The 12500-nt window shown below is 35.6% G+C and overlaps 1 protein-coding gene across 2 annotated transcripts in view; it reads left to right on the top strand.

Moving 5' to 3' along the window:
• Positions 1-12500, top strand: part of bmpr1ba (bone morphogenetic protein receptor, type IBa) — an 81332-nt gene that overhangs the window by 39347 nt on the left and 29485 nt on the right. For both annotated transcript variants that reach the window (XM_016284639.1, XM_016284638.1), the window contains one exon: positions 3907-4131. In XM_016284639.1, coding sequence (XP_016140125.1) covers positions 4053-4131 — 79 coding nt within the window. In that variant the 5' untranslated portion in view covers positions 3907-4052. The remainder of the gene's footprint in view (positions 1-3906; positions 4132-12500) is intronic.

Below are 12500 nucleotides of genomic sequence, written 5' to 3'. Positions count from 1 at the left end.
TTTCCAACTTATGAAGTTGTGAGCATTACATATGAGCGCTGGTGCAGTCTTAGGCCCTCCCCATATGCTCTCATTGGTTGAGACGCGTGATGACGCTCATCCCAAGCCAGTAACCTACTGATCAACATCCCACTCCTCCTGTGACCCATGGTTTGTCTGTGTGTGTATTCAGAGCCAGTGAGCAACAGACTTAGTTATTACTTATTCTAATGTTGAATTTTAAGTCATGATATTAACTAATCGCAGCAATCATTTTTACAGTGAGTAGAAATATCTAAAATCATGCAGATACACAGACTTAATAACTAACTTTTCTCAGTTTATAAGAATTTTATCAAAAATAATTGAACGTTTGTTTTGCTTAAGAACAATATCTGCCAAAAATGGCTTAAGAAAAAAAAACAAATCTTGTTTTCCATTTGAATTATGTTGATGTCTATTTTCTGTCTTTTCTGTCCCCATCTGTAGATATTTGTTCTTGTTTTAAGTGTAAATTTAATTTTGAGAAGCTTTAAAGACATAAGTTTTAAGAATTCATGTACTGTATCTTGATTTAAGGATGTTTCGATATTTGTACTGGAAAACAAGACAATTCTAAGACAAGTCCAAGTGCGAAAAAAATTTCTTACAGTGTTTTCACAATCTAAATGTTTTAGGATTAAGTTTGGTTGTCGCTTAAGTAAATATGAGACCTCTGTGTACAGAATAGGGTCAAGTGTTTAGAGAAGGAGTGACAACCGTATTTAACAGCAGTGAGTATGTGGCCTGTGTAGGTGGGAACAAAGCATGTGTGTTTTTGTCTTTACTTTAAAAGGTTTTGTTTTGCTCCAGCTTCATTTGGACTGAGTTTGATATGGGTTAAAGGTCAACCTAGTACAAATTGGAAGAAGAGTCAAAGGTCAAAGCTTAAAGGTGACCTCCACCACTGCTCGTTATGTTTGGGAGAGGTGTGTGTGTGTGTTTCACAGATTTACTGGTTGATTGGTTATCCAGAAGCCTCAGTTGACCTCTCTTTCTCTTGTTTGCTTGTTTATTCGTTTTAGTTAGCTCTCTTTCTTTTCTTGAAGTGTTTGGGATGTTCTGATCTGCACAGCCCCTTCTGCATTTTTATAGTAGTGGCAATAACTGTGGTAACTATGATACTGTACAACAATGTTGTTGTAGTATGAATTATGTTACCATGTGTTTTTTGCTAAAAATATCAACAAATGTGATTTTCTTTTTATTTTCTTTTGGTTTTAAATGTAATGAATTATGCTTTTTTTTCATTGCACTGTCAATCAAACATGCATGAAAGAGTGGCTGTTTGAAAGATCAAACTATCTTATACTCATACTATTTTTGTAGTATGCACAGTATGCAGTAGTGTTATTTTAATATCATCTATTTATTTATTTATTTAATCAGTGACAATACAAATACATAAAAATCTATGTAAACTGTGCCAGATTTTGCCAATAGTATTTTCATACTTAGACAGATATTAATATTTTGAATTAGGTTTTATTTCTTTTTATTTGTTTATTAGCTTTTATTTGTTTTTCATGTGTTATTTTAATACGTGATAAATGTTACATTGGCAACTAGATGATATTTTTATTATGTTTGTTTTTTAATCTTTTTTTTTTTTACATTTATTTTATTTCAGTAAATTTAATTGTGTTAAATATAAAAACCCTGGTATGTAAACTATCTGTATACTTGGAAAACCTGGATGAAATTTGCAGGAATGTGCAGTATAAATTAGACTGGAATATTTTATCCCACAATGCAATGTACTTAACTTGACCTGTCATCTATAACAGGATTTTTTACATCTCTTGTTTTAACTCATTTTTAAGACATTTTAAGCCAAATTAAGCCAAAAGTAAAAAAAAAAAAAAATAATAATAATATATATATATCTGTATACTTGGAAAACCTGGATGAAATTTGCAGGAATGTGCAGTATAAATTAGACTGGAATATTTTATCCCACAATGCAATGTACTTAACTTGACCTGTCATCTATATCAGGATTTTTTACATCTCTTGTTTTAACTCATTTTTAAGACATTAATAAAATATATTACTGTAAATAATATATATATATTCTTCTTTAATGTTTTAATTTAATTACATTATGAATACTAATATAAAAAATAGAAAATAAACAAATATTATTTAGACAAATATTATATTTTATTGAATATTTACATTATTTCAGACTACATTATTAATATATTAAATTTAATTATTCATAATATAATACTTAATTTACCTTTATCACTAAATAAATATATCTCAATCCCGCTTTAAGCAAAAACATTTCATGAAAAGTAGTTTGTTAGGTTTGAAACTTTGAGACGTTGAGCAAAAATGAAGAAAAGTGAAGTTAGTGAGGATAAAAACTCGTTTCTCCTAGACGGGGCTGTAACTATCATAGATGTCAATGACTGATTCATAAACTTTTACATTTGTTCTCCCCAATCTAGCATATTTGCTTGCCTCCAGATACCAATGAGACTAAATGGAGAGCAAATGGAGACTTTCATTTAAGTAAATGACACCAGTAATTTCATCTGTTTTCAATAAAGTCCCAAAAGAGATCTTAATAATGTGCTCAATCATACCAAGACACCACAGTCTGCCCTCAACTTTCAGAGATCTCAATATGAACTCAAGCATTTCTCATCAAATGCACCCAAATTATCTGCTTTCAACATTCATTTTATAGTTGACATACTAACTTTGTCAACTATTGATAAAGACATTTTAGAAGAAACACCATGACACTTAGATGAAACTTAACTGAGAAGTCAATTAAAATATCCTGAGCTATACAACAGCAACATCTGAGTGAATGTGAATGTGTGCGGCGATCCGTAGAGCAGAGACCAGCTGCATTACAGATCCTGCATTAGACACACACAGAACTGCAGTCGGTAAATGTTCTGAAGGTTGACACTCACCCAAGTTCTCCTCCACGAGTCCCAGAAGCCCAATGACCAGCACACAGACCCAACGCAAGCAAGTCCTCAAGAGATCCATCTTCTGTGTGCGCAACTCCAGCGAGCGAGTGAATCCCTCAGCTGTCTGCTCAGCACACACTCTTGAGTTGTGTGTGTATGTGTGTCCTCTACAGAATGTGAGAAACTGCACACCCCACAGCAGCCTCAATCACAGCTTCACACCGACTGCCCAGTGAGAGAGAGACAGAGAGACAGAGACAGAGAGAGAGAGGGGAGGGGATTATTCACAGTCTTACACACAGTAGCCTCAGTGTAGTTGGGCCAAACCCCACCCCCACTTTGAGACCACGCCCCCATATTTTCACCTCACCCCCCTGTTGCCTTCTTTTTACCAAACACACCGGCTGAATGCAATACAAGCATACTGTTTCCAGCTTACTGTGCACTGCTGCATACATATCATCACAGAAATTAATTATTAAAAATAAATAATTATATTAGGAAATACACTATATAATTTATTTATTCTACAATATTTTATTAATAAGTATAATAACAAATTACTATAAAAAAAAAAATATATATATATATATATATATATATTTTTTTTTTTATAGTAATTTGTTATTATACTTATTAATAAAATATTGTAGAATAAATAAATTATATAGTGTATTTCCTAATATAATTATTTATTTTTAATAATTAATTTCTGTGATGATATGTATGCAGCAGTGCACAGTAAGCTGGAAACAGTATGCTTGTATTGCATTCAGCCGGTGTGTTTGGTAAAAAGAAGGCAACAGGGGGGTGAGGTGAAAATATGGGGGCGTGGTCTCAAAGTGGGGGTGGGGTTTGGCCCAACTACACTGAGGCTACTGTGTGTAAGACTGTGAATAATCCCCTCCCCTCTCTCTCTCTGTCTCTGTCTCTCTGTCTCTCTCTCACTGGGCAGTCGGTGTGAAGCTGTGATTGAGGCTGCTGTGGGGTGTGCAGTTTCTCACATTCTGTAGAGGACACACATACACACACAACTCAAGAGTGTGTGCTGAGCAGACAGCTGAGGGATTCACTCGCTCGCTGGAGTTGCGCACACAGAAGATGGATCTCTTGAGGACTTGCTTGCGTTGGGTCTGTGTGCTGGTCATTGGGCTTCTGGGACTCGTGGAGGAGAACTTGGGTGAGTGTCAACCTTCAGAACATTTACTGACTGTAGTTCTGTGTGTGTCTAATGCAGGATCTGTAATACAGCTGGTCTCTACGGATTGCCGCACACATTCACATTCTGTTGTATAGCTCAGGATACTTTAATTGTGTTCTCAGTTATGTTTCACTTTATCAGTGGTTGACATACAGTCAGTATAGAGCTATAAAATAAACGTTAGAAGCAGATCATTGTGCATTTGATGAGAAAAATGAGTTCATATTGAGATCTCTGTTGACTTGATGGCAGACTGTTGTGTCTTGGTATGATTGAGCACATTATTAAGATCTCTTTTGGGACTTTATTGAAAACAGATGAAATTACTGGTGTCATTTACTTAAATGAAAGTCTCCATTTGCTCTCCATTTAGTCTCATTGGTATCTGGAGGCAAGCAAATATGCTAGATTGGGGAGAAGAACAAAAGTAAAAGTTTACAAATCAGTCACTATGATGGTTACAGCCCCATCTAGGAGAAACGAGTATGATTAAAGAGATTTTATAGGCCATTTTTCTCTTCACTAACTTCACTTTTCTTCATTTTTGCTCAATGTCTCAAAGTTTCAAACCTAACAAACTACTTTTCATGAAATGTTTTTGCTTGAAGTGGGATTGAGAGATATTTATTTAGTGATAGATGTAAATAAAACTATATTATGAATAATAAAATGTAATATAAAAATGTATAATATAGTCTAAAATATAATGTAATATAAATATTCAATACAATTTGTTTAAATTTGTTTTTTTTATATTTGTATTATAATATAATGAAATTAAATCATAAAGTAGAATATACAAATGATTTACAATAATATATTTGACTAAACTAGATAAAAAAAAAAGTAATTTGTTGATCAATTATAAATATTATTAGTTAAACATAAATAATTATAATTTAATGATATTTATCTGATGCAATGTCATTTAATTACAACTTATTAAATCTGTATTTCTTTGTTAGTATGTACAGTATATGTGCTATATGGTACGTCGTGTTTGGTGGTAGTGATGGTGTGGCAAATGGTCAGCCAGGTGTTGCTGTGTGTGTTTCTTGTTTGGTAGTGTGCTATAAGCCTGGTTTTACACACAGTTGGAGGTCCAGCTTTGAAATCACTCAGTGTTTAATCTATACAACAGACTTTCTTTCTCACACCTGTTTGACTTTGTGTTTTCTAGCCAGACTTTATTTTTCGTTATTTTAATAATCAATGACTTTGCCTTCTGGAAATGGGTTTAATTGCATAGTGAAGTAAAGTAATTTTGTATTTGCTGTAATAAATGTTATTTTGCTGTTGGCCCTTTGCAGTATAAACCAAATTTGGTGTACCAAAGGACACATGTACAGAAGCATCAAAAAGTACTTGGACACTGTCTAAAAGTCACTGCATTCAGACATAACTAACATAAGACTTTGCTCAATGTCTTCTAGTTTTTACTGGATATATAGGAAGTCAGTTCTCCTTAAAGCAGCACTATGTAACTTTTTCTGTGTTCAAAATTTGCAAAATGTATATAATGAGCGAGTACATCATGAATTCATCTTCCAAACCGCGTTTTTGTCTTATTCCGAATCACTACTACACTTATAATAAGTACTTATATTTGGACTATTGTAGCCTGGTCGGGTCGTCACCGCTGCGGAGTAACACATACCTGTGTGAATCGCCATAGACATAACTTAGAGAAGTAGCTCTGGTTGGAATGTTCTTCCACGGGATGTGTGCATTTCTGTTTATTAACTGCTAGAGCGCCAAAAGTTACATAGTGCTGCTTTAAGTTCACACATTTGTCCTATTTATTTTAGTGTATCTTCTGTTTAACGATTTCAAACTTAACAAACTTCTTGTGTTTGCTTAAAGTGCGGTTGTGATGTTTATTAAATGATATATTTAATCATATTATTTAATAAATGATTCAGTGATAAAATGTAAATTAATTTAAAATTATTTAAAGGCACAATATGTAAGTTTTCGCCACTAGAGGGTGCGTATTAAAAAACAAAGGTGTAGTTTGATGACAGCATCACAGAGTGTGGAATCATGGGAGTTGTGGTCTTCATCCCCACAGCCGATGCAATCCGACTCGGGCAGAAATCATGTTCATGGATGAGCTAATGTATTAAAGATTTATTAGTGTCATAGTATGAAGCAGGGTGTGGTTGAAAGCCGTCGCAGCGTAACGAGGCCGCTGGCAAGCAGCGGAGCTTTTATTATGCCACAGTCGACCGCTTCTGCTCCTTCCGGTCGTGCGTATGTGGGGTAAAGCAGCGCTGTTTTATCATACTAGATACATTTGAAAGTTCTGTTATAATGCTACTCTGTCCGGTCGTCACCTGTTTAATAAAATGCATAACATATTAAAAGCATCTTTGGTGTTTCCATGTTTTCTACAAAACAAAACCGGAAATCGAGGGGTTATGACGTCATTGGCAGGCGACACAATGACACTATAGACACACTCCGTGCCACTAGTTAAAATTGCTTATTTTTCTGGATTTAAACATTCAGGATAATGTAAGTACACAAGTAAGTACACAAATCATTTTTGGCTATTTTAATAAAAAAATCTTACATATTGTGCCTTTAAATAATACAATTTAATAAATATAATACATAAATATATTTAGTAAATCAGAATAAAAATATGAAATATTGATAATGAAATCAATAATAATATAGTATTTAATCAAATATAATATTTATGTTTAAATAATTTTAAAATAAATTATAATACATTTTATATTGTAATGTAAGTAAAATGATAATTTATTAAATCTATATCATTTATTAAATCTAAGATGGTAAAGAGATTGATGTTCCTATCCGTTTTGTGTTGGCTTGTGTGTACACTCATATTCACTCAATGCTTTCTCTTGTCTCCTGAGCGATAAAGAGAGAGTGAAGGTTCCATCATCAGCCATTTCCATCATTTCCCATCCCATAATAACCTTCAGACACGGTCCAGACCTGTCTCCCGACACCCAGGCGCACAGTGAACTCATCCGCTGTCCAGCGAGTGAAGCGGAGACTGCTGTGTCTCTGTCAGAGTTTATTTGCAGTCCACAGCATCTCAGCCTCTCCATCACACTCACTGCCGCCATGCCAGCTCATACATGTCGACTCTGAGTGTCAGCATATATGTTTGTGTCGGATTGGATGCGGGTCTGCCGCTTGTGGAGTATATAAACCAATAGGGCTGCACAATTATTTGAAATGAAACACAAATTGCAATATGGCTGTGATTTAATTAAATTAATGCATGTGTTGCATGTTTTAGAGTGAAGCACGACACTGTGTTCTTTTACACGCAAACTTGTGATCTGGTGTTTTCAGTGTTTCAGAGTGGCTCGGTTCATAGTAAATGCTGCTTCACACATTCTGTGAGTTTGAGTCTTTAATGTGTATTTGGGAACACAATTTGTGCCAGCAATCTTTAAAAACTAGTAGCGATAAGTGCTTATAAACTGATACTTAAACTGATGCTTTAAGGACTCCGTGCAGTTTTCCACCAAAAATAAGATTGTTTGAAAATTAAGAAATTAAGACAGCAATTAATTTTATTGTAATTTTACTGTTGTGCGACAAAGTGAAATGATTGCTATGATTATTATTAATAAATATTATTACTACTACTACTAATAAATTCTTATACTTATAATTAGGGTTGGGCGATGTCTACAAAATTGGCATGGGACGATGTCTACAGTGAAACATCGCGATGGACGATGACATCGGCGGGGGTGTGCGGGAGGAGGGGTTTGAGGGAAGAGTTAGGGGGTGTGCCCGAAGCGTGAATCCTTATAAGGGAAAACACGATTCCTAACACCGTGTCTACACCGGCCACGAGTGGTGCTGCGCGACAAAATACTATAGAACCACTGATCTATAATAGAGATTTATTATATATAGATCAGTCTATAGATCTCATTATAATCAGTGATACTGTCTACACTGGATGTGGTGCGACTCAACAAATCCCCAACAGTAAACTCCTGCTGCGTTCTATTTATGACGTGCTGACACAAATTTCAAATGATTTTCAATGGTCGCTTTGGAGTTTGTCGCATCCAGTGTAGCCAGACTTTAGCTGATGTGGCACGGTGCGGCGCGACTCGACAACTGTCGCATCCGGTGTAGACACGGTGTAACGGTTGTCTGTTACATTACAGTACATCAAATTTAACTTACCACATAAACAGAGTAAGGAGAGATGACTGAGGACGATGGCGAATGATTTGCAGATCCTCAGTACCACTGACAAACATATAATCTTGTAAAATGTGTGGGAAGTACTGCCGCTCCATAGTATAAACGGAGTACATGCGATCGCGAATCTCGAAAGTGAAAGTGAAACTAAAAGCAATCGTGCATTCAAAAGCACGATGCCAGTTTCAATGGCAGGTATAATAGCGGCTCCCTGATGCCGAAATATATATGTAGTATAATTACCCAATTATATAACTGCGAGGAAAAATATTGAAATATATATTTTCCTCCCATCTTGTATTTATTCCCTTTAGGGGTTCCGCCTACACGTCATTTTCTTTCCGAACACGGTATTGGGATGCGGGGGAATGGGGGGCCGGCTCAACATCGTGATGTCTATCAGCCATTGGCGATGGACGATGGCATCGTCTATCGGCCCAACCCTATTTATAATAAGATATATTACAATAGTTATATTTTTTAATTTAGTAATACTAATAGTAAACTTATTTTACTGATATTTTATTACTATTACAATTTACTTTACAAAGAAATATTACAACAGTAATGTTTGTAATCTTTTAATTTAATAAAATAATTAATATAATAAAAATAATATTTAAAAACATTTATAACATTTAAATAATAACATTTATTATTATTATTATTATTACTAGTAGTAGTAGTAGTAGTGGTTTTGTGGTTAAAGGGGTCATATGATGCGATTTCAAGTTTTCCTTTCTCTTTCAAAATACTATAGAACCACTGATCTATAATAGAGATTTATTATATATAGATCAGTCTATAGATCTCATTATAATCAGTGATACTGTCTACACTGGATGTGGTGCGACTCAACAAATCCCCAACAGTAAACTCCTGCTGCGTTCTATTTATGACGTGCTGACACAAATTTCAAATGATTTTCAATGGTCGCTTTGGAGTTTGTCGCATCCAGTGTAGCCAGACTTTAGCTGATGTGGCACGGTGCGGCGCGACTCGACAACTGTCGCATCCGGTGTAGACACGGTGTAACGGTTGTCTGTTACATTACAGTACATCAAATTTAACTTACCACATAAACAGAGTAAGGAGAGATGACTGAGGACGATGGCGAATGATTTGCAGATCCTCAGTACCACTGACAAACATATAATCTTGTAAAATGTGTGGGAAGTACTGCCGCTCCATAGTATAAACGGAGTACGTGCGATCGCGAATCTCGAAAGTGAAAGTGAAACTAAAAGCAATCGTGCATTCAAAAGCACGATGCCAGTTTCAATGGCAGGTATAATAGAGGCTCCCTGATGCCGAAATATATATGTAGTATAATTACCCAATTATATAACTGCGAGGAAAAATATTGAAATATATATTTTCCTCCCATCTTGTATTTATTCCCTTTAGGGGTTCCGCCTACACGTCATTTTCTTTCCGAACACGGTATTGGGATGCGGGGGAATGGGGGGCCGGCTCAACATCGTGATGTCTATCAGCCATTGGCGATGGACGATGGCATCGTCTATCGGCCCAACCCTATTTATAATAAGATATATTACAATAGTTATATTTTTTAATTTAGTAATACTAATAGTAAACTTATTTTACTGATATTTTATTACTATTACAATTTACTTTACAAAGAAATATTACAACAGTAATGTTTGTAATCTTTTAATTTAATAAAATAATTAATATAATAAAAATAATATTTAAAAACATTTATAACATTTAAATAATAACATTTATTATTATTATTATTATTACTAGTAGTAGTAGTAGTAGTGTCCAGTCTTCAGTGTCACATGATCTTTCAGAAAGCATTCTAATATGCTGATTTGCTGCTCAAGAAACATTTATTATTATTATTAATGTTGAAAACAGTTGTGCTGCTTAATATTTTTGTGGAAACCGTAATACATATTTTCAAGATTCCTTAATAACTAGAAAGTTCGAAAGAACTGCATTTATTTAAAAATTATACTTCTCTTGTAACATTATAAATATATTTACTGTCACTTTTTACCAATTTAATGCATACTTGCTGAATAAAAGTCATAATTTCTGTAAAGAAACCTTTCAAACAATAGTGTATATTTTGCAGAAACTGCAAAGTAAGGAACAATGAAGACAGTGACGACTTCTGTGATGGTTTTCCCATCTTTCTTTGGTTTACAGTGTGGTGCTCAGAGAGGTCTGAGTGTGTTTGCACTCACCTAAATGAACTCATGTCATGAACACAGAACAAGGCTTGAATGAGCCTCCACTCCCTGTGTGATAACTCACTTAATGGATTTTGAATGCTGCTCAGGTGTGTGTGTGTGTGAGAGTCAGTCTGGAGCCTGAACTTTCTTGATTTATTAATGGCTTTTTAATGATAGAGAACAGCGGTACTGCAAACAGTAAAACTCAGAAACAGCACTCTGTGTGTAGTCAGCCTGGAGCCTGGAGCCGGTGCTGTAGTGTATTATTAATGGAGGTTAATGAGGAGCAACACTCATGTTCACATTCAAACCTCTGGGCGTTTCTTGTCTTATTGTACATTTTGTACTCTAAAATGTTTAATAATTTGAATCTGTTCATTTTAAATATCCCCCCCTGAAAAGTCTTATCTGGCAATCAAAAATGACTGTAATTGGTCTATACTGACCAGCGGTGAGAAAAGTAACAGGTGACAAGTAGGGATGTTAATTTCGGTTATTTTTCCTAACCGACAACCGACGCTCATTAACCGATTATTAACCGTTAACCGACAAGATTATTTTAAATCAGAATTGAATTAAATTAGAAAGGATAAGTGTCTGTGACCCATTAAAAATACTAACATTTGTTTCCCGGGGATTAATTTTACATGCGCAAAAAGCAGCAAACAACAGAACATGGTCATCATGTCACATCATGCACCTGCAGCACTTCTGCGAGCGGAGAAAAACATAAAGCTAGGCTATATATATATAAATATAAAATGAATAAATAGACCTATATGAGAAATATATCTTTACTTAAATAATAAATTAAGAAAATTAAAGAAAAACTGCAACAAGCCTAGTATGCAGAGTTTCGGTTCATTTTTGTGCTGCGCGAAAGGAAACCAGATGGCAGAAATCCTATTTTTCTTTAGGCTCCGCATGCGTGCACACAGTTGCTACCTTGACAACGCAGCCTGTTCATTATCATAATAAAATACAGTCAGTCAAACACATGGGGAAAAAAAAACCACACTGCTCAGTTTAAATATGTAGTAAAATCTGTGCCGTTAAGTGTTATCACTGTAACGCCTGCAATGTTATGCAGAACATTTTGTTTTACGTGGATATTGGAATGCGAGTGAAGTAGGCTACATAATAAATAATGATTTGACATTCAAATACATCGCGAATACGGAAACATTTGATTTTGTGTCGAATGAGAGACCCAACGTTGGTTTCAGTTTCGTTTTAGCCTAAATGAATTTGTTTAGGCATGTCGTTTATATTGCTATAGCTTCTTATATTTTTAATTCTTGTTATTTTCTAAATACTGTTAATTGAAAGGCTTTGTTGTGGAGTGAGGGGAACTAAAATAGCCTAGCTATGTTTACAGTGTTTATTATAATGTTTGTAAACATTTCGCGTCGGCATTAGGTGTCACAACCGGGACAAAGAGGCAGACAGGCAGGATAACGTTAGGCAGAGAGTTTAATTACAGGAACTTAAGAGAGGCTTCCAACCAAAAAGAGTTCAACTTAGGCAGTAAGGGAAGCAAAACACAGTCTTATCTGGGTCAGCACTCCGATCCTTCGGCCGAGAACTGAGGATTCCGAGGGGAACAGGCAGACTGGAAGACGAGGAACCAGGACAGAATAGCTTGCAACCTTGAGACCAGCCGATGAGGGAATGAGGTGAGTGAGTATTTGAGTGGTGTGGTAAGGGGGTGCAGGTGTCCGTGATCAGTAATCAGGTGATTGTGAGCGGGTGTAGGAGGCTGATTCGGCTGGTGAGGCAGGTGTTTCCTGACATTACCCCCCCCACGAGATTGACGGCGAGGACGACCGCGGCCTCTGGGAGCGGGGCGGTCTGGATGAGCCTGGTGGAAGTCGTTGAGGAGAGATGGGTCCAGTATGTCCTCTCGGTCCGCCCATGACCTCTCCTCAGGACCGT

This window comes from Sinocyclocheilus grahami, unplaced genomic scaffold, assembly GCF_001515645.1.
Source record: "Sinocyclocheilus grahami isolate Dianchi unplaced genomic scaffold, SAMN03320097.WGS_v1.1 scaffold186.1, whole genome shotgun sequence".
NCBI lineage: Eukaryota > Metazoa > Chordata > Actinopteri > Cypriniformes > Cyprinidae > Sinocyclocheilus > Sinocyclocheilus grahami.
The sequence above is the reverse complement of the archived record's forward strand: the minus strand, read 5'-3'. Positions and strand labels throughout refer to the sequence as shown.